This window comes from Phyllostomus hastatus, unplaced genomic scaffold (genome assembly GCF_019186645.2).
Source record: "Phyllostomus hastatus isolate PE091 unplaced genomic scaffold, TTU_PhHast_1.1 phas_contig_34, whole genome shotgun sequence".
NCBI lineage: Eukaryota > Metazoa > Chordata > Mammalia > Chiroptera > Phyllostomidae > Phyllostomus > Phyllostomus hastatus.
The window spans coordinates 45049955-45076712 of NW_025333857.1; the positions used below are offsets into that span (position 1 = coordinate 45049955).

The 26758-nt window shown below is 40.3% G+C and overlaps 1 protein-coding gene and 1 pseudogene across 1 annotated transcript in view; one reads left to right on the forward strand and one right to left on the reverse strand.

Annotated features, from left to right (window-relative positions):
• The window catches only part of NFX1 (nuclear transcription factor, X-box binding 1), a 68193-nt gene that overhangs the window by 2295 nt on the left and 39140 nt on the right, over positions 1 to 26758 (forward strand). Inside the window, exons 2-7 of the mRNA XM_045840267.1 lie at positions 2516 to 3511; positions 10296 to 10454; positions 11784 to 11861; positions 16116 to 16221; positions 19232 to 19303; positions 20990 to 21129. Of these exons, the coding sequence (XP_045696223.1) occupies positions 2516 to 3511; positions 10296 to 10454; positions 11784 to 11861; positions 16116 to 16221; positions 19232 to 19303; positions 20990 to 21129 (1551 nt within the window). The remainder of the gene's footprint in view (positions 1 to 2515; positions 3512 to 10295; positions 10455 to 11783; positions 11862 to 16115; positions 16222 to 19231; positions 19304 to 20989; positions 21130 to 26758) is intronic.
• LOC123819821 lies at positions 25296 to 25671 on the reverse strand (annotated as a pseudogene).

The following is a 26758-nucleotide window of genomic DNA, read 5'->3' on the forward strand; positions in this document are numbered from 1 at the left end:
TGAATTTGTCTAATCTTACTATTTTGTAAGGCCCTTTACCCCATTCCCAGAGTTCCGCCTGTGTGAAAGCTTTCAGGACAAATCCTGGATTGAGGGAGAGGTTACCTTATGACCTTTATGATCTTGTTCACTTCTTTTATTTTTTTAATATTAGAAAGTCAGTTATTTTTTTAATCCTCACTGGAGGATATATTTATTGATTCCAGAGAGAGAGAAACAGAAAGAGAAACATCGATGTGAGAAAAACATTGATTTGTTGCCTCCCATACATGCCCCATACGTGCCCCAACCGGGTACTGAACCTGCAACCTAGGAATGTGCCATGACCAGGAATTAAACCCATGACCTTTCAGTTTACCAGACAATGCTCCAGCCAACTGAGCCACACATCCAGAGCCTATTCAGTTCTTTAGTGTATGTTTCTATGGTACCAGCTACCCAACCTCTGACAGTGTAGCGTAGTGGTAGTGTAAGAGCGTGGTCTCTAGAACCACATAGCCTGGGATGAAATTCTGAATCTGCTTTAGAATGCCCCTGTGGCCTTGAGCACATTCCTTACTCTTTCTGTGTCTTGTTTTCTCAACAAAAATGTAAGAATTAAATGAGTTAACACATGAAAAGTGCTTAAAATATTGCCTAGCACATGTTAAGTACCTAATAAAGTACCTAACAGGCTTATTATTAAACTTGAAACCCCCAAGCTCTGAACTGGACCCATTCATCAGTGGTTGGGTCTGTGTGTTGCAGTTAGTCTGTAATCCTAACAACAATAATAAAGCATCATTTTAACCACCTTATCCATGTTACTAACTTGCTTTACTCTTCATAGCAACTCTTTGATGCAGGAATTATTACTATCTCCATTACATATAAGAAAACTGGAGTTAAATAACTGCATAAGGACACAATAAGTAATAGGCAGAGACTTAAACATATGTCTTTTCATGCCTATATCAATTCATAGTATATTCTATATACTACTTATGAGGATAGTTCTGACTTTGTCATTAACTAGTTTTGTATTTTTAGGCAAATCATTTAGTTCAGGAACTGAATTGATTATACAAAGAAGCATCTTGCTAATTGGAATAAATGATTGGGTTGAAGGGGCATATGCTTAATTTTTGAGACTCTGGGATTCTGGGTTGTATTATAGAGGTTATGTATGGAAAACCTAAAATATTGGGTTGGCCAAAAAGTTAGTTTGTTTTTTTTCCACAAGATGGCTCTAATAGTGCTTAGTTGTCTTTAACTTCATTCAAAACAATTTTATTACATTGCATTGTGACAGCTGTTATATCCACATGCATTTAAAAAAAAAAAAAACCAAATTGGTGAATTTTTGTGTAGCCATTATAATATTTAGGATGGAAGGTAATATGCAACATTTTTGGCATATTATGCTTAATTATTTCAAGAAAGGTAAAAACACAACTGACGCACAAAAAAAGATTTGTGCAGTGTATGGAGAAGGTGCTGTGACTGATCAAATGTGTGAAAAGTGGTTTGTGAAGTTTCATGCTGGACTTGTGGATGATGCTTCACAGTCAGGTAGATTAGTTGAAGTTGATAGCGATCAAATTGAGACATTAATTGAAAACAATCAATGTTATATTACACTGGAGATAGCCAACATACTCAAAATATCCAAATCAGTAAAGTTACTGGGGAAAATGAAAAATGTGTCTTTTGGCCCTGGCTGGTGTGACTCAGTGGATTGAGTACCGGCCTGCAAACCAAAGGGTCACGGGTTCGATTCCCAGTCAGGGCATATGCCTGGATTGTGAGCCAAGTCCCCAGGAGGAGGCGTGCGAGAGACAGCCACACATTGATGTTTCTCTCCCTCTCTCTTTCCCTTCCCCTCTCTCTAAAAAAAAATAAATGAATAAAATCTTTATTTTAAAAAATATGTCTTTTATCAAAAAAACTAAATGAACTTTTTGGCCAACCTAATATATACCTGGGGGAAAGAGATGAGAACTAATGTACTCATTATTTTAAGTATTACCCATAGTATTATCATCTTTTGTCTTGGATAAGGACACTAGGCTAAAAGCAATCAAATGGTATTCCTTACTCATAAGTTGGAGGGCCAGACTTTAAAATGATTTTGGCTGCTTCCTAAGCTTGTTCACTTGATAATACACAATGCTACATTAGAATTTTGAAAGACCACATAGAACCTGCTGACTGATTTCTCAACTCTGAACTATTTGCTGACCTTAAATTTTCTGATAAAATTAATGTATGTATGCATAATGGCTGACAGCTCGGGTGAGCAGTTTTATTTGGCAACTCTCAGCAGTGGCTATTGGTGAGGCAGCTGTACATGGGATGATCAGTGTTCCGCAATCACCTTAAACCCATCATCTTCATAGGAAACATAGGTCTTACTGAGAGCCTGTTTCATACAAAGTCCTTAGGAAAATAACTTTTAGATATGGCTTATAGCCATGGGCTTCATGGTTGACCAGTTAATTTCTTTATTGACATGTCTTTTTTTTTTTTGTTCTAGGTACTTTTAAATTTAATACAGATGCTTCTGAGTTCATTCCTCAGGAGAGAAAAAATTCTGGTCTAAATTGTGGGAGTCAGAGAAGACTAGATTCTAATAGGATTGGTAGAAGAAATTACAGTTCACCACCTCCATGTCACCTTTCCAGGCAAGTCCCTTATGATGACATTTCTTCTATTCATCAGCACAGTTATTCTTCAGGAAGCAAGCCTAAGAGTCAACAGACTTCTTTCCAATGCTCTGCTTCTAATAAATCACTCAAGAGCCTTCAGAATCAACCTGGACAGAAATTGAGGAGTGAAAAGCAGCATATCAGAGTCAAGAGAGTACAAAGTCTAACTGACCAGACCCCAGATGCTGCTGGCTTAGAAAACGTGGCCAAATCAGAGAGTGGGACAAAGCCCAGAGAGTACAGCCCTGCTGAAAGTGAGAAGGAAATTGTTGGCGCAGATCCGAGGGGAGCAAAACCCAAAAAAGCAACCCAATTTGTATACAACTATGGTAGAGGACCAAAAGTCAAGGGGAAACTCAAATGTGAGTGGGGTAGCAGAATGACTCCCAAACCAGAGGATGCTGGAACTGAAAATTCTAAGCCTGTGGGTGTTATCCAACCTGACTCTTTGGATACATCCTTTAGAAAAGGAGCACTGGATGTGTCTGGGGCCAGGCGCAATGAACAGAGAAGACATCCACAGAAAAGGCCTCCCTGGGAAGTGGAGGGAGCGAGGCCACGCCCAGGCAGGAATCCACCAAAACAGGAGGGCCAACGACATGCAAATGTAGGACCCAGAAACAACATGGCCCTTATTCCGAAGGATAATCTGAGTGAAAGACCAGCAAAATCTGCCTGTGACGATGGGAACTTGGCAGTCGTCAACAAGTCTTCCAGAAGGGTTAACCCAGAGAAAAGTGCTGTAAGGAGGCAGGATTCTCAAGTAGCATCTTTCCACCGAGGCAAACAGAACCCCGTGCTAAAGAATGTGGAAACACACACAGGTAACTTTCCTACATGGATGAAAATGTTTTGTTTTTCTCATTTTAAGTTTCTGAATTGGTAATGTATTCACACAACTCAGAAGCCAGCAAGCATAAAAAGATACACAGTGAAAAGTCTTTCTGTCCTTGTTCATTATCTGCGTGGGTTCTACCACCACCTTCTTCCCTCCCAGTAAATATGCATTTACTTAGTTTTCAGATCATAAGCAAATACAAATAAGGGATTTTTTCCCTCAACAAATAAGAAATTTTGTAAGGTCTTTTAAAAATGCACATATGGGTGGTATAGATGTTTGGTAGCAAGATTTTTTTTGAACCGTGAAAGCACAAGTAGGGGATGGTAACATCTCCACCGCCTCTCCTGGTTCCAGCCTGCATCATCCTTTGTCTGCTCATCTCCAAGGGTTCCTGACTAATCTCACCACTTCCAGTTTCTCTCAGTTCATCTCTTAAACCAGTACCAGAGAGTGACCTTTCTAGAAAACATTGAACTGTGTCACCCCACACTGCCACCCCTGCTTAATTTTGTTCACTTTTTCTCATCACCTATAGATTCTGGCTTCTGCCCTACCAAAAACTCCGTCTTCTCCTGCATCGGTCTCCATCACATTTTATTCCCTGGACTCTGTACCGTTTTATCTTTCCATGCTGTTACATCTGTGGCTCCCTCTGTCTAGAATGTGTACCACTCAGCTCCCTGGTGAATTCCTACTCGTTTTTCAAAAGCTCGTTTAGTCACATTGCCAGGAAACCTTTTCTCACCTCTACAGATAGAATTAGTCTTTTCCAGCCCTGTAATGTGTCTTTCCCTTACACATACTCTGACATGCTTCTATGACAGCAGTTACTGTGGAAACCATCATTTGTTTATGTGTCAGTGCCCTCCACTAATCTATAAGCTCCTTGAAAGCAGAGACTATATCTTGGTTCTCATTTTTATATCCCTATTGCCTAACACAGCTCTTAGAATATAGTAGGTACTGAGTTCTGACTGTTAAAAGTTCTTCCCTACATTGAACTGAAAACTTCCTTCCTGAAAATACTTTCTGGTTCAAGTCATGGCCTCTGGAGCTACACTAGTCTCTCTCCTCATAGTTTCCCTCCCCCTTGTTGCAAATCAGCTTCTTAAAATATTTGAAGATACTTCTCATTTTTGCTCTGAGGATATATTTCATCTAGGCTAAATAACTTCATTCTGTTAGCTCTTCCTCATAGACCTTCATATTCTGGTCTCCGTCCAGTTCAATGTGACATATAAGCTGATACATGAAGCCACCACCTGTCCACACCTGTTTTTACAGTGCCCTATAGTTCTTCTCATTCTTATTACTTACTTCACCAGGCAGTACATCTTGGAAGCTCAACTTGAGTGTGAACCCAGGCAGTGTTATCCCAGAGTTGTTTCTGAAATCTTAAGGCTGGGTAATGGTTTCCTATTGCTCCATAATGAATTATCACAGATGTAGTGGCTTAAAGTAACACAAATTTATCACGTCACAGTTGCTGTGGATTAGGAGTCTGGATACAGGTTAGCTGAGTTCTCCACTCAGGGTCTCACAGGACTGAAAGTTGGCCAGGGATGCAATCTCATCTGAGGTGTAGGACCCTCATTCATGCTCACTGGTTGTTGGCAGAATATAGATCCTTGTATGTGTAGGACTGAGGACCTCATTTTCTTGCTGGCTATTGCTTGGGGGTCACTCTCAGCTCCTAGAGGCCACCTGCAATTCCTTGCCACACAGGCCCTCTTCCCAATTTGGTAGTTTGCTTCTTTATGGCCTATAGCACAGGTGGCAAACACAAGGCCCGCAGGTTGAATCCGGCCCTCCACCTTGTTTTATCTGGCCCGGCACCTTGCTTCTATCTGGCGGCAGCGCCAAGCTCTCACTTAACTGTTAAGGAGTAGTTACATTTATACAGTCCTAAAATTACCTTCGGCCCTTTGAAGGCAACCATGGGGCTGATGTGGCCCCCAGTGAAAATGAGTTTGACACCCCTGGCCTATAGGAAAGCACCTGCCATAGATTCAAACCTCTCTGATTTCTGTCTCTGATCTCTAGACTCCTTTAAAAGGGCTCACCTGATCGGACCAACCCAGTGTACTCAAGGGGAGGAGATTATACAGGACGGGCATACCCTGCGGTGGGAATCTTGGAGGCCATCTTAGAGTTCTTCGATCTCTCTTGGTCTCACATCCCCACATATTCTTGAGACCACTTTATTCATATTTATTGAGTAAATACTATGTACCAAGCACTGGTTTAGGAACTAGAAATACAGCCCTGGTGAGGTTTACATTCTGGCAGGGAAGACAGGCAGAAAATACCTAACATTTTTAATACGTCAAGTGGGTGGTATAGAGCAGGTTAAGAGGACAGAGTAACGGGGGCACTAGTTTGTATAGGTTGGTTGGTCTCTTTGATGAGGAGGCTTTTGAAGAGAGACCAGAAGGAAGTGCAGGAGTGTACCCTGTGGCTCTCTGGAGAAGAGCATTCTAGGCAGAGGGAGAAACGGGTTTAGGCTGGGGTGGGAGGGCAGCACTGTGAGCAGTGAATGGGGGTGGGGAGTAGAAGAGGAGGTCAGAGAAATCACATGGGCTGGGTTATGTGAGGCTCTTAGATTTGGATCTGAGTAAGAAGATGAGAAGCAGTTGGAAGGTTTTGGGGGAAAGGGGTGGCATGATCTTACTAACATTCTGAAATGAGCACTCAGCCTGCCGTGTGGAGAATAGGCTGTGAGGAAGCAAGGGGTCAAGTTAGGAGCTGTTGCAACAGTTCAGGTAGTTGATGATGAAGACCTGGACTAGGGTAGTAGTGGTAGAAGAGGTAAGAAACCTTTTCTAGCCCTGGCTGGTGTAGCTCAGTGGATTGAGCACGGGCTGGGAACCAAAGTGTCCCAGGTTCGATTCCCAGCCAGGGTACATTCCTGGGTTGCAGGCCATAACCCCCAGCAACCGCACATTGATGTCTCTCTCTCTCTCTCCCCCACCCCCCTTCCCTCCCTAAAAATAAATAAATAAAATCTTTAAAAAAAAAAAAGAAAGAAAATAGAGTTTTTTAAAAAAAAAAGAAACCTTTTCTAAATCATTCTCCTATCTTTGTTTCAGAAACCTTCCTTCGTTGAACCTAATGCCACATCACCTTTTAGCTACATCATCTGCCATATCTTCTTATCATGTATTAGCCTCCAAATCTCCCAGCCCTCCTTAATGCATATAGCCTATAACCTTTCTCTTCCACAGTCGTTCTCACAGTGTAATTCCAGACAAACAGGCATCAGCAACACCTGGCAACTTGTTAGAAAAGCATATTCTTGGGCCTCACCTCAGATTTATTAAACAAATTCTGGGAGTGGGGTCCAGTTGTCTTATCTTTTAGCAAGCCTCCAGGTGACTCTAAGTCTTGCTCATTTGATAACTGATTTACCATAAATCCTGCTGTTATTCTGGGTGACTTTAGTGATCAGATGCATTGTGCCATCTTCAAGTTGTTTGATCTTATTAACCACAGGACTTTCACCTTCATTCCATCTCCATACTCACTACCAGGGAAATAACCCTGGGGAATGTCCCTTCTCTGAAATCTTAAAGTCTTCTTTCCAACCATAAATTCCTATCTTTTTGGCTCCCTCAGTTTCTTCCACCCACTACTAATTTTGCCAGCCTCCTACCCATCTTCATTTCCTGTCTTGGCAGGCCTTACTGTAGGTCACTTGAAGTATTATCGTACTGCCAAACCATTTGGCAGAATCCCATCCCTGGTGCAATCTACCTTTTCTCCTCCAGATCTGGGCAGTGGAATGCTGTTCCAGGTAATCACGTAATAGTACAGATTTGGTGCTGCTGCAATTCATTTGCCTTCTCATGGAAGCCTTCCTGATCGCCTTGTGTAAAACATATTCCCTCACTATTAGCATTCCCTATCCTCCTTTCCTGGTTTATTTTTCTCCGTAGCACTTATCACTATTTGATGACACTACATATATTCAGTAATTTTTTTGTTTATTGTTTACCTTCCCGCACTAAATACTAAGCTTCATAGGGCAGAAAATTTTTGTCTGTTTTGTTTGCTGTGTATCTTTAGTGTCTAAAGAGTGCCTGACACATAGTAAGTTTTTAGTTAGGTATTTTTGAATAGTGGTCTCCACCCTCATTTGGCTTTCAGCACTGCCCATTTTCTCTTGCATGACCTTGGTCAGCTGTCCTTCCATTTTCATCTAAGACTACTCCAAACTTTCTTCTCTCTTAAACCTTTCTTTCTTTCTTTCTTTCTAAGATTTTACTTACTTACTTTTAGAGAAGGGGGAAGGAAGGGAGAAAGAGAGAGAAGCATCAATGTGCAAGAGATACTTTGATCAGTTGTCTCTCACACATCCCCAGCTGGGCACCTGGCCCGCAACCCAGGCATGTGCTCTGACTGGGAATCAAACCGGCGACCTTTTGGTTCACAGGCCGGCACTCACTCAATCCACTGAGCCACACCAGCCAGGGCTACTCTTAAACCTTTTTAACATTCACCTTCCTCGGTCTCAGCGGACTTCTTGTCTCCTACCTCACTGAGAAAGGGGGGATCATCAGATACAATATTCTCAACTTTCTGCTCCCTTTATTCAAACTCAGAGACTACCTGGGCCCATTCTTCCTTTTCTTTCATTCTGAAATCTATTTTTCTTTCCATCAGTCTTTTCACATTTACTATGCCAAGTTCTCAGGATGAACATCTTTCCAGGACTATCCTACACTCTGCAAGAAAAACTTAACCTGTTACATGACCTCCCGGTAGTGTTTCCTTTCTTTTCATTCCAGTCAAATCAAGAGTTGTTCACTTTTTTCCCTTTTTCCTATTTTGATTCACTTCTCAGTCCTCTGCCATCATTACCCTGACTCAGAGAGCTGCCGGTAAGGCCATGAGTGGCTTCCTGTTTGCCACATCCAGTGGGAAGATGCATTTCAGTCCTTATTATCCTGGACTTCCCTCTGAGTTTGAGGCAGAGCTGGAGTATTTTTTTTAAATGTAACTTCCTTGGCTCATTTATTCCTTTATCCACTCATTCAACAAAAATTTATTGAGTACCTGGTATATGTCGGGAACGGGAAATACTCCAGTGAGCATGGCAGAGAAGACCCTGCTTCACAGAGCACACAGCCTTGGGGTGTTCGTAATTTTTTTGTCATTAAATTGGACAAAGTAACCTTAGGAAGCTAATATGACCAAAGGGTTAAAATGTGAGCTTTGAGTCATATTGCAGTGAGTTTTAATTTTGACTTTTTAATTTCTGGTAGCTTTGTGACCTTGGATAAGTGAGTTTTGGTGTCTTCATATATAAAAAGGGTACCCATATTACAGCCTTGTTAAAAGAATTATGTAGTATGTGTAAAGTGCTTTAATACAGCACTGGGCTGGGTGTATTTAAGGTTAGTTATTTTATTCTTATAACCCATTTGGACCTGAAAAGAAGTAAAATAACATTGTAAAATAAATGCTAAAAGTATGGACTCAAAAAATAAAATATAGTAGCCCTGGCTGGCGTAGCTCAGTGGACTGAGCGCGGGCTGTGAACCAAAGTGTCGCAGGTTCGATTCCCAGTCAGGGTACATGCCTGGGTTACAGGCCATGACCCCCAGCAACCGCACATTGATGTTTCTTTCTCTCTCTCTTTCTCCTTCCCTTCCCTCTCTAAAAAAAATAAAATAAAATAAAATAAAGAAATAAAATCTTTAAAAAAAAGATTTGATTTATTTTCAGAGAGGGAAAGGAGGGAAGAAAGGGGGAGAGAAGCATTGATGTAAGAGAGAAGCATTGATTGGTTGCCTCTTGCATGCCCCCTGATGGGGACCTGGCCTGCAGCCTAGGTCGGGGATGGAACCCAGCAGCCTTTTGGTTCATGGGCTGATGCTCATTCCACTGAGCCATACCAGTCAGGGCTAAATCTGGGAGGATTCTTAAGATGCTATACAATGTTCTCTCTTACCAAGTGGTGAGCTTATGAAGCCAGGGATTACTTCTTCAGTCTAGTCTTACTGTGGGGCTTGTTGTGGTAGGCACTAAGCATATCTTTTTTTTTTTTTTAAGATTTGATTTATTTATTTTTAGAGAGAGGGGAAGGAAGGGAGAGAGAAAAGGGGAGACACATTAATGCGTGGCTGCCTCTCAAGCGCCCCCCACTGGGGACCCATCCCACAACCCAGGCACATGCCCTGACTGGAAATGGAACCAGTAACCCTCTGGTTCCCAGGCTGGTGCTCAATCCACTGAGCCACACCAGCCAGGGCTGAGCATATCTTTATTGAGTGAATCAACTAAAGACTTTCAGAGAAACTACTAGAACCATCTCACCACCTGGGTTGTTAGAACCTGTCCTGGCTTCAGTTTCTTGCAGCTGACCAATTCACAAGCCCTTCCCTACCCTGAATCCATGGATCTGGTAGATCCAGACCTTCCCAGCTTAAGGAGGGCAAGGCAAGTCCCTACAGTGCTCTGCTCCTGTGGATGCTCAAGCTGTATGATGAGAAGCATTTGACTATTTTGGTCTGTTCCTGGGTAGCTTCTTGGGAATGTTTCCTCAGTTGTGGTAATTTCCACCTGAATGTCTCCTTCCTAAGTCCTCTACCTCAGCATACTCCTGCCTCTTCTCGGCCTCTGTGTCTGAACAAACACCTTACTCAGAATCAGACACCCTTTAAAACCTCTGTTTGGGTTCTTTCAAATGTCTTGCTTGTCCTTGGTTGACTACAGTATGGATTGGTTTTCTGTGTTTGAGTTTATCCGCTTTGTTTTTAAAACAGGTTCTCTAGTTGAACAACTAACTACAGAAAAATATGAGTGCATGGTGTGCTGTGAATTGGTTCGAGTCACAGCCCCGGTCTGGAGTTGTCAGAGCTGTTACCACGTGTTTCATTTGAACTGCATAAAGAAGTGGGCAAGGTCTCCAGCATCTCAAGCAGGTCAGTCATTTCCCTCTCCTGAGTAGTTATTCTCACCCATTTGATATGTTCAGCTTTTTAAGTGCTATTTAATTCTTGAATATTTTATCTGCAGGGAAGATATGTTTTCTCAATCACATGTTTCAGATGGCTGGTATTAAGCTATAGATCTCAAACCAGCTAAACATAACAATATTAAAATATATTTAAGGTAAAATAAAATCAGTCATGTCTACTGAAAACAGTAGCTTTTATCTAAGTAGCAACTACAGAAAACATTTCTTATATAGTTTGCTTTTGAAAATTTTTAGAAAGTTACTTGGCATGTTAAAAGTTATTTTGCCCTTAACAAATCTTCTCTGTAGTATTTTGTGGTCTTTTCTCAAAGGATACTAGTATTTACAGGTAATGCAAACATTAATAATGTACTTTCTGAACTATGTCTCTTCCAATTTAAGATATCTGGGTTTTCCTGCATATACTCAAATATTTTATCCTTTTCTTTTTTCCCCAAGCCAAAATCCAGATAATGTTTACCTTGACATTGGAAGTACTGTATAGGCCCTAGCTGGATAGGGCAGTTGGTTGGAGTGTCATCCCAGTACACCAAGGTTGCAGGGTCAATCTCCAGTCACATACAAGAGGCAGCCGGTGAATGCATAAATGAGTGGAGTAACAAATCAGTGTTTCTCTCAAAAATCAATTTAAAAAAATTAAAAATACTGTAATAGAACATTACCACTACAAAGTGAAATGATAATTATGGGGTGGAATGGAAGTGTTAGCTAACACTATTGTGATCATATTGCATTATGTAAGTGCATCAAAGCAACATGTTGTACACCTTAAACTCACATGATGTTATATGTTATTTATATCTCAGTTTTGAGAAGAACAAAATGGATACCCACTTGATTCATTGTATGTAAAGTCCTTATCAGTGTAAACCTAAATGTAGTATTTAAGCAAAGTGTTCAGTATTGCAAATTTTTTGTAAAGATTTTATTTATTTATTTTTAGAGAGGGGGAAGGGAGGGAGAAAGAGAGGGAGAGAAACATCACTGTGTGGTTGCCTCTTGCATGCCTCCTACTGAGGACCTGGCCCTCAACCCAGGCATGTGCCCTGACTGAGAATCGAACTAGCAACTCTTTGGTTCGCAGGCCTGCACTCAATCCACTGAGCTATACCAGCTAGGGCCTGTATTGTGAATTTGTTTCTTTAATATCTATATTCTTAATATGGAAATTACTACCACTGTGTAAATGTTGTAGCTTTCTGTAGGATTGATTTTTTTTAATTACATGTGTTTTTCAAAGGGAATTATTTTGGTTTTCTTTTCTTTTTGGCAGATGGTCAGAGTGGTTGGAGGTGCCCTGCCTGTCAGAATGTTTCTGCTCATGTTCCTAATACCTACACTTGTTTCTGTGGTAAGTTTTTTTGCATACATTGGAGTTTTTCTACTTCATACATTATACTTCAGTTCCCAGTTCAGGAGGAGTGGTCTGTCAGGCATGTTTTAGAAGTTACTAATAAGACTTCAAAGCTACAAGGGTCTGTAGGACATCATATGCATGTGGTCCATCACACAGGTAGAGTCACAGGCCTTTGTGCTCTTGGAAGGCTGTTCTGGAGAAGAGCCTTTACATCATGCCCTCCAGGCCTGTGCTACTTCCCAGCTGTGGTGCTGGTCTCCTTGGTCTTTGATTTTTGACTAGAGCTGATCAGATGGCAAAGGCAGGTGTAGACTTGGGCTTCTTCTCACTTCCAGCTGTAACAGCCTAGATATCCCAGATTTCAGCAGCATAAGGAAAGAGTAGTATTAAAGTATATTTTATTTTAACTGAAGGAATCAGTCATTGATGTTTATAACAGAGATTTTCTGTAGACCAGTGTTTCTAACTCTGTTCTTGTACCTTCCCTCTTTATGGAATACTACTTCTTCTTTTTAAATATCTCAGTTCCCCTGTGTGTTAGGAAAAAACTTTCTGTGATCCAGATGCTCATTCTTGCTGCTAGCCTATTTTTTACATATCCTTCACCCACCACTTCCTTGCCTATCTTTTAACTACTAACCTTTACCTTGTGGTTATTGATTTTTCAAATTTTGTTTCTTAAGCATATCTCCCTTCTTGAACTATTGCATTTTTGCTTCTGTCCTTGTTACCTCACTGAAACTGTATTCAGAAGTCATCAATGACCCCTGGGCTGATTTATAAGTTCTTAATCTTTCTGGCAGCACAACAGCCCTTGACACTTTTGGCTATGCCTTCTTGAAATGACTAGCTCTTCCTGTTTCTCTCTGCAAATTCTCCTTATTTTTCTAACTAATTGATTCATATTTTTTCTTTCCTATTACCTAACTAGCAGCTTTTACGAAGGCAGTCATTAGTCATCAACTTTTTAACTTCTAGAGTCAGTCTCTTGGTGAATTTATTAACTATCTAGAGTGTTCTTCCCCTTCTTTTCTTTAAATCCTCATCTACTGTATGATTCAAGATCTGACCCCAAATGTTCTCTTCCAAAGGAAGCTCCCTTTAAAAATTTTTTTTTTTATTTATTGATTTTTAGAGACGGGGGCTGGGGGGAAGGGTGGGGAGAGAAAGAAACATCCATTTGTTCCACTTATTTTTACACTCATTGGTTGATTCTTGTATGTGCCCTGACCAGGCATCGCATCCACAACCTTGGCATGTTGGGCAATGCTCTAACCAACTGAGCTACCTGGCCAGGATGAAAGCTTCCTTTTCTTATTCTCTCCCACTCTGGTTACTCTTTTATTCACAATCTGCTGGTCTTACCTGTTTATTGCCAAAATCTGAGCTCTGTTAGATACTAAACTAGTATTGATTAAAGGAATGAATATTCTAGAATGTACTGCTAGAAAGGCAGCATTAAACTGGAAGCAAAAGGGCAATGGAAAATTGGACAAATAGGACCAGTACCAAGGCTTGATTACCTTATTTTAAAGCTTTTTTTTTTTTTAATCCTCACCCGAGGACATCCTTTCATTGCTCTAAGGAGAGAAATGTCGATGTGAGAGAGGAGCATCAATTAGCCGCCTCCCACATGAACCCATACTAGGGATTGTACACCCCCAGACTGGGGATCGAACCCACAGCCCAGTCATGTGCCCTAACCAGGAACCGAACCCACAACCCTTTGGTTACAGGATGACACTCCAACCAACTGAGCCACACCAACCAGGACTTAAAGGACTTTTAAACGTAAAGTACCACAATGGAATTAAAGTTCTTGTTAAAGCCTTCACTGATAAAATTAGACATGAGACCTATGAAGGTAGAAGAAAGTGGGGTGAAGGTCAAGATGATCTGAATAAGGTAAAATGCTATGGAAATGCACATAATGCCCTTATTTTACCTGATGACTTTACCCCACTCTTCTTCCAGAAGGCCATTAATGTAATATACTTTACTGAGAACTTATGAATGTACCAGGCACTATGAAGAAACAAAGGAATTAAGACTATTGACTTATTCAAGCTTACAGTCTAAGAGTTAAGTCATAATTAATTTGATATTCTACTAGTAGTACAAAGTTACGGGAAATCTTTGGGGTGAGTTATGACTTCTAAACTAGGTAAAATCTTGGTGAGAGGGAAGATTTGTTGAAGAGAATAGCACAAGTAGAAGCTAAAAACCAAGAAGGCTCTGAATCTATTGGGAGAAGTGGTAGTCATCTCATTATGGAGCCCAGGATCTGTGAAGGCGGAGGAGTAGGAGATGGCTGGAAAGCTGGGTCTGACTTCTTGATGCCAGGCTTAGGTGTTAGGACCTCATTTGGCTGGCCGTGGGAAGCTGGCTGTGGGGGGCGTCTGTGTGATTCTTTAGTAAACTTAATCTCATGGCAGTGGGTGGAGTATTTTGGGGACCTAAACAGTTTGGGGTCTTGCAGTAACCCAGGTGAAGAATAATAAAAGTCTACAATGGGTGTTAGAGTGGGACAGAAAGGGGGAAGTGCAAGATCTCAAAGGTAAGCAGGAATTAATAGCAGTGACAGAGGGAGGAACCCAATGTGGTTCCAAAGTTTCATGCTTTTGGAAATGGTGATACCAAGAACAAAAAAGGGCAGATGAGGAGAATCAGGTTTGGTGGGGATGGTGAGTTCGGTTTAGAGATGTTGAGTTGGAGTGTAAGACTCTCAGAGATGTTCGACAAGCAGTTGGGAGTATTGGGAGAGCAATCAGGACTTAGTGTTGATAGTCGTCACAGTTGAGAATAGTGGGAAGCAGTGAAAAAAGGGTCTACTGCAGAACCCTGGGAGGAAAAAAAAACAAAACATTTAGAGTCCGGAAAAAAAGGTGATGCCATTGAAAGATGGCTGGGTAAAATCAAGTCACTGTATTGGAGCAAGAAAGCAGAGACAAGGGAGCTTTCCCAGTAGTCTGGAGATGAGGTTCCAGCCAGGAGAGAAGCTAGAGCAGGAGCAGAGGAGGAGGTGAGGAGCGATACCATAGGTAGGACAATGAACAAGATTTGGGGATGAAGTAGAATATGGAAAGGAAAAGGGAGGGTAACGAGTCGTCGAGTGACTCTGAGAGTGGCGATGTTGCTGACAGAAATAGGGAACACTGAGGAGTGGGGGATATGAGGGAAGATGCTGACTTTGGCCATAGATGTAGGCAGTTTGAGGTGACCGAAACCCCAAGCACAGGTGTTCAGCAGACAGTTGAACAAGGAGGACTGAAACAGGATTCAGGGCAATGCAGAAAATTGGCCTTTAGGTGTATTAAACCTCAGAGCATAAAAGAGATGGGGCTTTTTAAAAGATTTTATTTATTTATTTTTAGAGAGAGTAGAAGGGAGGGAGAAAGAGACAGAGAAATATGACGTGAGAGAAACATCAATCAGATGCCTCTCACACCCCAAGCCAGGGACCTGGCCCTCAACCCAGACATGCACCCTGACCAGGACAACCTTTCGCTTTGCAGGATGATTCCCAACCCACTGAGCCTCCCCAGTCAGGGCATGAGTAAGAGTTTTGAAAGAGACAGGCTAGAGGGAAAAGCAGAGCCCCAGGACTGGGGACAGACTATCATTTAGGATATAAATTGTCCAAGTAAAAATGAATTCCGCTAGGGCAAGGAAGAGTCCTGTGCTTCAGTTTTACTCTTCCTGCCTCTATGCTAAGTTGATGGAAGATGTGTACTAAAGATTTGCAGAGTGGCATTGATTATAAAAACAGAGCCCTTTCATGCCTGCTTTACAACTTTAGAAGAAGTGATTCTTACTATACAGGGGACTTATGTCCTTTCCATCTCTTACTGCTGCTTCCCCATTCCTCTCTTCCCTTATTCCCTCTTTCTGATCCTTACAGCAGATATTCCCATATCAATTCATGGGCCTGTTTACAGGCTTATTTAGTAGGATTTTTGTTGGATTAAATGTGTCCATTAGTCAAAATGGCATTTTTATAAATAAAAATGACTTTTTATCTCTATCTTTTCCAGGTAATTCATAATTTAAGGTTTATCATACTCACTGAAGCTTTTATGAGTAGCATTACATTCAACTTGTTATTTTAGGATGCGGGATAATGTGTTTATTGAACTGATGAAAGCCACACTGATGTCCCATGCTGTCTAGCTATATTGTATTATTTCATTAAAGTCTGGGATGCATTTGAAGTTTGTACCATTGACTGTTTGATCTGTTATGTTTTAGGCAAGGTAAAGAATCCTGAATGGAGCAGAAATGAAATTCCACATAGCTGCGGTGAGGTTTGTAGAAAGAAACAGCCTGGACAGGACTGCCCACATTCCTGTAACCTGTAAGTTGGAATGCTAGATCCCTGCGGGATTCCTGATGGATACACTTAGCTCATGGCTTTGAGTCCACATATCTGATTAGCATGTAACAGGACAGGATAAAAGGCAATGTGGTATCATTTACTGAGCCCTTACTCTGTAGGAGTTAACTCACTGAATCCTTAAAACAGCCCAGTGATGTATAGATATTTGTCATCTCCATTTTATATATGAGGTTCAGAAAGGCCAAATGTCTTGCGTGAGGTCACGGTACTAGGACATGGTGGAGCTGGGCATTTCAAAGTCAGTGCTCCTCTCACTGTATTACACTGCTGGCTTCTAAAACACAGTACCTCCCACTGATACCCAGATCCAACAGAGTGTCCAGGACTTCTGTCTGGGGAAAGGCAATTGTGTAGGGTCCTGTTGGGCAGTGTTTTTAGGATGTGAGTCCCTTCCCTGCAATAAGTAGTGAGCTTTAGAATGTATCCAATCAGCTTCTACATAATAAGATAAATGCACACTAATAAACAGTCGACCAGTTACAAATAAATTTCTACAAACTTTGACCTCAGACCAAGGTTTACTTCCTGGGTTTGAGTCACATAACAGTTATGTGATGTTGGACAAGTTACTTAATTTCTCTGAGCCTGTAATATAATTATGATATGAGTGACTTACAGAGTTCTGATTATTAAATGAATTGGTATTCCTAAGAGGCTTGGTACAGAGCCTGGCACGTGGTAAGTGGTCAAAAAGATGGTGGTTTTTGCTTTTATTACCCAAATCTAAGAGTAAAACACATGAGAGTGTTATCATGCATTAAAAATACTTCTGCATGGAGCAGGAGTAAATGTTGGCCCAAAGGTCTTGTGATCAAGACGTGGGGTGGTGCTGGGGAGTTGTCAGTGGGCTATCCACTGGACCCGACAGCACAGTTTGCCACCTTCTGGGCAGTCAGCCCCCCCTCTTCCTTTGACGGCTTCCATGGGTCCTTCCTCCGAATGCAGGGACTCATCTATTTAAACTGTTCCTTCCCTTAGTTGTCATTTTAAGTACACCCAGTCATAAGAAAATAATCCTTTGCACGAACTGTTTCTCCAAAGCCTTCAGTAGAAATGAGCCCAGTTGGACCATCAGAGAACATCAGATGTGATGTAGATCAGGTGATCAGCACCATATCTGAAGGGAAAGGAGGCCATAAAATTTGTGGGGGTTTTTTGTGCTCTGGAAATTCTACTCTTGATTTTGGGAAGTGACCTTTTACTCCTTTGAGGACCCTAGAGATTGCCATACCCCAGCAGCACCTTCCTTTCGAAAGAAAGCTTTGCATTTCTCTAATTTATACTTATCAAGACTGAAGCCATACTTGGCCCCTTCATCTCTCTATTTTGGGTTGTTCTCATAGATTACATAAATCTCTAGAGCACTTGTTCTTAACCCTGGCTAGCCATTAGAATCTTTTAGGGAGCATTTTTAAACACCTGTGTCCAGTCCAGTCTCTACCTCAGAGCATTTGAATCAGAATTTCTGGGGGTGGGTCTGAGCATTTGCAGTTTTTAAAGCTGTCCAGGTGATTCTAAACTGTAGCCAGCGTTGTGAACCACTGCGCTAAAGGTTATAAAAACTTGAATTAAGTGCGTGCTTCATGGATATTTGAAATGACCTAGAGTCATCCACTCCTGACCAACAGTTTATCAGTCTAAAGTTATTGAAATATGCATCCATGAAAACGGTTTCACCTGAAAGGGTTGAGGCATATCATGTGAAATACAGTTATTGAATAATGATACTTATCTGTAAACACGCACACATGCTTAAACTCGTGTTTTCTGTGGGTTCTGTCAAAATGCGCCAGTCACATTGGAGGACTAGGCACTTGTTTCTTGGTTGTTTTCAGTATTTAAAGCTCATTTAAGAATTACCAGAACTAATTGAGAAGTCACATGGATTAAAAAATCCAAGCAGACTTTATACGCACACCTGGTTTTATATTTTTAAGTCCTCACCCAAGGATATGTGTATTGATTTGAGAGAGAGAGAGAAACATCAATGTGAGAAACATCAGTTGGTTGCCTCCCATATGCACCCCAACCAGGGATTGAATCCACAATCTTTTGGTGTGTGGGACAATGCTCAAACTGAGCCATCCAGCCAGGACAGGCACACCTGGTTCTATACCAAATTCATTTAACCTACTTGATCAGTTAGACTTGGCTTGACTGACTTTTAATTCCCAAAGGACTGTGATTTACCATTATTCAGAAAGCTCCCAATCTCAAAAAATAAAAATAAAAAGCTACCATAGAAGTTCTCACAGTGTTTTAAGTAGTGGTATTTCTGAACAGGTGCGTAATTTACCAGGGTATCTGCTTTGAAGAGGGCAGTATTTATTTGCATGCGTAATTCCATTTTGTAATTTCATTCTTTCTGTTCAGAGACCTAATTCTGACTGTAGCATGTTGCTAAGCCCAGTCTTTCCATGAGTCCCATTCACCTTTGTTCTCTCCCTGTTTTACCAGTGTGCCTCCCCTCATGTCAGCCTTCTTTTCCCTGTTCCCATCATGAGCCCATCGTTGGGTTATTATTTCACTAACTAATGAGAAAATGCTTATACTTCTCATGGACACAGTAGATTGGAGCGCTGTTATTTTGCTCAGGTTCTAAAGGACTCCATTGGCCATCCTGCCAGTCACCTGAGTGGCAAGCGGTTTTTATGCCTGCACACTGCACTAAGTGGGCCAAGGCCATATTTGGAGATGTCATCTCTGACGACCAGACCCAAATAAAACCAGTATTTTGACTTGGGTTTTACTTTTCTGGCTAAATATTCTAATATGATAATGCTGCCAATTCTTTCTATATAAAAACATTGTTATCTTTGTTTAAATAGTTTAATCAACTTTAGACAAACACTAAAGCATTCCAGAGTCAGTTCATTTGTTGCCATATTACAATGGGAGTCAGTTGGGGCAGGTTTGTTCATGTTTCATTTACAGATATGATTTATTCATCCAAGTTTTTCTTTTTTAGTCTCTGCCATCCCGGACCTTGTCCACCCTGTCCTGCTTTTATGACTAAAACATGTGAATGTGGACGGACCAGGTGAAGTTAAAATTGTACTCTAAAAAATTGTACTCTATTATCCACATTGATGATTTATGTGTGAATTTCTAAAATAAAAGATTAGTAGGTAAATGTAAATAGTACTTTTCTGTAAATAGTTTCTTACACTGTCTCAGTCCAGTTTTACAATCTTATAAGTGATTAAGAAGTTATATGCACAGTGAGATTACGTATTGAAAAACCAAGGTGACAGGGATTTTTTTTCTTAACCCTCTCCTGGGTGAAAGAACCAGGAATTGAACCAGGCCTTTATAGGTCCGGAAGACAGGAACCATTTACTTGTGGCTAGCACAGTATCTGGCATCTAGGGGGTTCTCAGTAAATGTTGTTGAATGGAATAATAAGTGACCCCAGAGTCTGCCCTCTTTTCATTATAATACAAGTTCTCCTGCATCATCAGTGCAAGGATCAGTGATAACTGCGAAGTGTCTTTGAGGCCCAGTGAAACCATAGGATGACATGGGATCATGCAGATTTTCAGTAATATGTGTTTGTTTAATGTTTACTGAACTTATGAGGGTGACAGTGTGGCCTGAGAGTCACATGCAATGGCTTTGGGTCAGAAAGGCCAGATCTCATCTGGGCCCTGCCACTAACTACTTCTTGACCTCGGCACGTTGTTTGGTCTCAGTGAGCCTTGTTCTCTTATCATAAAGTGATAGTGTTTTTCTCAAGCGGTTGATGTTAGCCATGATGCTGAGCACTGGAGACTGAGCGTTAACAATCTTAAGTCCTTAACAGTGACTTTTTTTTCAATTGATTTTTTTCTTTTTTTAGAGAGGGAGAGAAACATTGATGTGTTATTCCACTTATTTATACATTTATTGTTTTTTTTCCTATATGTGTCGTGACCAAGGATTGAACCTGCAACCTGGTTGGTGTATGGTAATGATGCTCTAACCAACGGAGCTATCTGGCCAGGGCACATAACAGTGGCTTTTTAAAACAAAATATGTAGTTGATGTAGGAGTAGGAGATAGAATAAAACTCTTCATGCAGAAGAGTAGACTCCAAGCTCGAAACCATTAACCTGGAAAGAGACCTGAAGACAATGTCTGAAAGCCCTGGCCTCTTTTCCTTCTCTAGCTGATAACTCAGCAGAATCAGGATGTTTATTAGAACAAAGCCAGAATGATTTCCCCATCCTGAATCAAAGTCATATACAGTATGTTCTTAAGTATTATAGCTGCGTAAAATGCCAGAACTCCAGGTCCCTGGAGAATGCCACTGTGTTCATTCTAAGAATCTGCATTATAACTATACCTCCCCAACTTTCCTGTTGATATCTGTAAGTTACTCTGGGAGCTCCAAGCCCTGTCCTCTCCTACATGCTGCTTCATAGGAACTCAGAGAAGAAATTGCATGTAACAGAAACTTAGGAATAGACTTTAGTTCCTCACTGGCTAGAAGGTAGGGGATAGAGAAAGGCAGAATGGGAAATAAGAAAAGAAAAGGAGGAAAAAGAAGAAAATGGAGAAGGGGAGAGTAATTGAGGAAATAAGGATTAGAGAGGAAAACAAAGAAAAAGTGGGGGAAATGGGGCCAAGAGAAAAGTTTAATAGGTTTTGGAGGAGGGCTTGGGCTCTAGTACTAGTTTAGCTGTCAAATAGGAACTTAATGTCCAACATTAAACTAATGCTGTCTTTACATCTACTGTCTTCACAGGCACACAGTTCGCTGTGGTCAGGCTGTCTCAGTCCACTGTTCTAACCCATGTGAAAACGTTTTAAACTGTGGTCAGCACCATTGTGCTGAGCTGTGCCATGGGGGTCCGTGCCAGCCTTGCCGGATCATATTGAACCAAGGTAAGTGGTGAACACACCATCCAGTAAAACTAGTGTACTTTTCTGGAACCTTGTTCATAGTTGTCTTGATGACATCTCAAACCTGTGGTCATAAAGACTATTAGCTTTTGGCCCTGGCTGGCATAGCTCAGTGGATTGAGCGCGGGCTGCGATCCAGGCATCACAGGTTCGATTCCCAGTCAGGGCACATGCCTAGGTTGCAGGCCATGACCCCCAGCAACCACACATTGCTTTCTCTCTCTCTCTCTCTCCCCCTTCCCTCTCTAAAAATAAATAAATAAAAATCTTTAAAAAAAGACTATTAGCTTTTGTACCTTGGGTAGAGAGAACTGGTGGTATATTAATGCTTAGATGGTTTTCATTATTTTAGTGCATAATACCAGTGTAGGTGATTGTTTTATATAATTTGGACAATATATTTTATTTATTTATTTGAAAGAGAAAGTGTGGGGGTTGGGGGAGAGCAAGAAAGGGAGAGAAAAACATTAATTGGTTGTTCCACTTACTTATGCATTCATTGTTTGATGCTTATATGTGTATGTGCCCTGACCAGGGATTGAACCTGCAACCTTGGCATATTGGGACAAGGCTCTAAACAACTGTGCTATTTGGCCAGGGCTGGACAATAGATTTTAAAATGTCATTTAAAAGGAATTTCTTGGACAACTTTTAAAAAGTAACTACTTGAAAAGGATCCAGAAAGTTCAAAATAATCTTGAAAAAAAAGTGCAAAATTAACAGTTAAACTACCTGATTTCACCCTGGCTGGTGTTGCTCAGTGGTTGAGTGCCAGCCTGTGAATCAAAGGGTTGCTGGTTTGATTCCCAGTCAGGGCACATGCATGGGTTGTAGGCCAGGTCCCTGGTGGAGAGCGTGTGAGAGGCAACCACCCACTGATGTTTCTTTCCCTCTCTGTCTCTCTCCCTTCCTCTCTCTAAAAAATAAATAAATAAAATATATTTTTAAATAAACTACCTGATTTCAAGACTTACAAAGATACAGTAATCATGACTGCAGTTTTTGATGTAAAGATAGACTACTAGGTCAATGGAGGAAAATAGAGTGCAGAAATAGACCCATATATGTACATTCTGTTGATTTTCAACCAGGGTGTTAAGATGATTCAATGGAAAAGGAAAATCTAAGTATATAGAGTTCTTTTTTTTTTTTTTTTAAGATTTAATTTATTATTTTTAGAGAGGGAAGGGAGGGAGAAAGAGAGAGAGAGAGAAACATCAATGTGCGGTTGCTGGGGGCTGTGGCCTGCAACCTAGGCATGTGCCCTGACTAGGAATCGAACCTGTGACACTTTGGTTCGCAGCCCGCGCTCAATCCACTGAGCTACGCCAGCCAGGCCAGAAAATCTTTTTTACAAATGTTGCTAGAACAATGAACCTGAACCCCTATCTCACTCTGTACACAAAAATTAATTCTGTCGTTACATGGATCAGGGACTTAAATGTAAAATCCAGAATCATAAAGCTTCCAGAAGAAACTATAAGAATATTTTCATGACTTTGGGTTTAGACAAAAATATTTTGGATGAAGCAACAAAAATACTAATCATAAAAGAAAAAAATAAATTGTTTTATCAAACCTAAACATCTCTACTCATCAAAAGGCACCATTAAGGAAATACATAAATCACAGGTTGTATTTAAAGTACTCCTACAAATCAAAAAAAGATCAACAAGTTAAACAGTGAGCAAAAAACTTGAACAGATGCTTTACAAAAGAAATATATATAAATGGCCTTGGCTGGGTCATTGTGCATCATCCTGATACACGAAGGCTGGGTCATTGTGCATCATCCTGATCACACTTGGCTTAGTGCATCATCCTGATACACTAAGGTTGCAGGTTCAATCCCCAGTCAGGGTACATACAAGAAACAACCAATGGATGCATAAATAAGTGGAACAGTAAATCAGTGTTTCTCCCTCTTTCTCACTCTATTTTTTAAAAATCAATTTTATATATATATATATATATATATATATATATATATATATGCACATGGTTTATAAACACATGAAAGGTGCTTAACACTTTTCAACACTAGGGAAAGGTAATTTAAAACCACAATGAGTATAATAGTATAACCATTTTAGAAAACAGTCTTTGATTCCTTAAAAGGTTAAACATAGAAGTACTGTGGAACCCAGCAATTTCATTCCTAAGCATATACACAAAAGCAATGAGATTATGTTTATGTCCACACAAACTGTGAATGGGTGTTTATAGCAGCATTATTCATAATAGTGAAAATGTGGGAATGATCCAATTGTCTATGAACTGTTGAATGGACAAACAAAATACAGTGTGTCCATAAAATGGAATACAGATGCTCCTCAACTTATGATGAAGTTACATCCCAATGACATCTTAGCCTAGCCTACCTTAAACGTGCACAAAACACTTACATTAGCCTACAGTTGGGCAGAATCTAACACAAAGCCTATTTTATAACAGCATTGAATATCTCATGTAGTTTACCGTGTATATTGATTTAACACCATAAAGTCAAAATTTGTAAGTTGAGTCATCGTAAGTCAGGGCTGTTTGTATTATTCAGCCAAGAAAAGCAATAAAATATTAATACCTGCTATGAAACATGTATTAATATGAAATGGATGAACCTCCAAAACATTATGCTAAGAGAGAGAAGGGAATCACAAAAGACCACTTACGGGATTCCTTTGTTTTTATGACCACCTCTGATCTGCGAGGATCCTGGGCTACAATGTATAGATGCCCTATAGTGCTTTGTTTATTTTTTTAAGATGTTACTTATTTACTTTTTGAGAGAGGGCAAGGGAGGGAAAGAAACATTGATGTGAGAGAGAAACATCAATCAGTTACCCCTTATACTCACCCTGACAAGGGACCAAACCTGCAGTCCAGGCCTGTGCCCTGACTGGGGATCAAACTGGTGACCTTTCATTTGGCGGAACAACGCCCAACCCACTTAGCCATACCAGTCAGGGCTATAGTGTTTTATTGTATTAAGTTTTACCTTAGTGTAATGCTGTTGATTTTTTTTTTAATTTTACTTATTTTTAGAGAGAAGGCAACAGAGGGAGACAGAAAGGGAGAGAAACATCTATTGGTTGCCTCTGACACGCTCCCAACCAAGGACCTGGCCTAAAACCCAGTCATGTGCCCTGACTGGGTATCGAACCAGTGACCTTTTGGTTCGCAGGCAGGTGCTCAGCCCACTAAGTCACACCAGCCAGGGCAAGATTTATGATGGCATTTATAATAAGAAATAGCCCTATGAACTGTTTTGTGGTGTGTTCTGTAAGGGCTATAAGGATTTTATGTAAGGAATCATGCCTTCCTTATATTACTCAATGTTCTTTTTATGGCTTTTCTTTTGGAAAAACTCCCATCTGGTATTTGTTCTAAGAATATTTTTCCTTAGAGGCTATAATCACTTTTTATCTCAAGAACCCTATATAACTGACCTAATGTTTTTCTTTATAGTATATTTTTTAAATTTTAATTTATTCACTCATTTTTAGAAAGGGAAAGGGAGGAAGAAAGAGAGGGAGAGAAACATCAGTGTGTGGTTGTCTTTCACATGACCCCTACTGGGGACCTGGCCAGCAATCCAGGCATGTGCCCTGACTGGGAATCGAACCTGGGAATCGAATGAATTTATTGGTTAATAAAATTACATAGGTTCCAGGTGTGCAATTCTATAATACATCATCTATATATTGTATTGTGTTCACCACCCCAAGTCAAGTCTCCTTCCATCACCATTTACCCCCCCATAAAATGCCTTTTAATATGAATTATATAAAATCAAAACATCAAACATGTACTGCTTATAAGATCCACTAACATTATATTTTAAAATAACACTATATAACTAGTTTTTTAAAAATCTGAGTTAATATATCATTATCTTTACTAAGACCAAAAAATCCACATTAATACTTGATAGATTTTGATGTCTGAAAATCCCTGCATATCGGACAGCACCCAGTTAAAATATTAAAGAATATCATTCATCAAAGAAGATATTTTTTTCAATTCCCAAAACAAGTTTGAGGAGTTATGTTGGGTTTGAATGGAAGAAAAAGGCCCAGTCAAAATACAGAAGCAAAGTTTTCATTTGGTGGAAGCTGAAATCAGAGATCTGTGGCATATGGCTTTTCTCAACTTTTAAAAAGTTTACCAAGCCAAACCCTCAGCACCTTCACTACTTTTGCTTTGATTTCCCCCTTCCCTTGCTTTTGCTTTGCCTTCAGCCCTTTTCTTCGCCTCTGGCTCATTCATGTAGGGTACTGTCCATGCTGGTCTAGAAGACTGCTCCTCTTAAAATCAGTCTCCTTTTTCATCTTTTACCACATACTGGGTTCTCTCATCAGAATGTTTGTGGAGCACCACAGTTGCTGTCTCTTGAACATCTTTCATTGAAACATCAGTATCTACTTTAAGAATACTTTTAAGTCTGCTAAGGTCCTTTGGGGCATTCTCTCTCCTTTCAGCACCTATCTTTCTTTTTCACTTACTACGGAAGCATTTAGCCATGTTTTCTCTGGGAAGGTTAAGAAACTCACAGTCCACACACTCCCAACAACCAGAAGTCCCCTTATATATTTTTATTTAATAGACATAATATTGGTTAATAGAGTAAGTTCAGGCGTATACCATTATAATTTGATATCTGTATACGCTATAGTGTGTTTACCACCCGGAGTCTAGTTCCGTCCATCATCATACATTTTGACCCCCTTGACCCATTTTGTCCTCTCCCTACTTCCTCCCCCTCTGATAAACACCAGTCTGTTGTCTGTATCTGTTTGTTTTTGTTTTATTTTTTGTTTTATATTTCACATGAGTGAAATCAGATGTTTCAGCCTTTTCAATGTGACTTACTTCACTTAGTATAATGTCCCCAAAGTCCATCCATGTTGTTGAAAATGGGAGAGATTTCATTTTTTTAAAGATTTTATTTATTTACTAAGAGATGGGAGGGAGAGAAACATCAATGTGTGGGAGAAATATCAACTGGTTGACCCTCACACGCACCCTGACTGGGGACCAAACCCACAACCCAGGCATGTGCCCGGATGGGTGATAGAACCAGTGACTCCAACCAACTGAGCCACACCAGTCAGGGCTCTTTTTATGGCTGAGTAATATTCCATTGTATATATACACCATATCTTCTTGATCCATTTACCTGTCTGTTGTTTCCATGTCCTTGCTGTTGTCAGTTATGCTGTAATGAACATAGAGGGTGCATTTATTTTTTTTAATTAGTGTTTTTATATTCTTCAGATAAATAACCAGCAGTGGATAGATGGGTCATATGGTTGTTCTATTCTTAAGTTTTTGAGGCATCTCTATGCTATTTTCTCCGGTGGCTGCACCAATTTATAATCCCACCAGCAGTGTATGTGGGTTCCCTTTTTGCCAATCCTCTCCAACATTTGTTATCTTTTTGAAAATAGCTATGGAATGTATTTTTTAAAACTCAAAGTCGTAGTATGTCTTTATTGATTTGAGGCTTTCCTCTTTCCATGTCTCAGTAGAAGTTTTTGGTCTGTTCAGTACAATATTTTATACCAGTGTCACACCAATAAATTCAATTTAAAATATACAATATTTATAA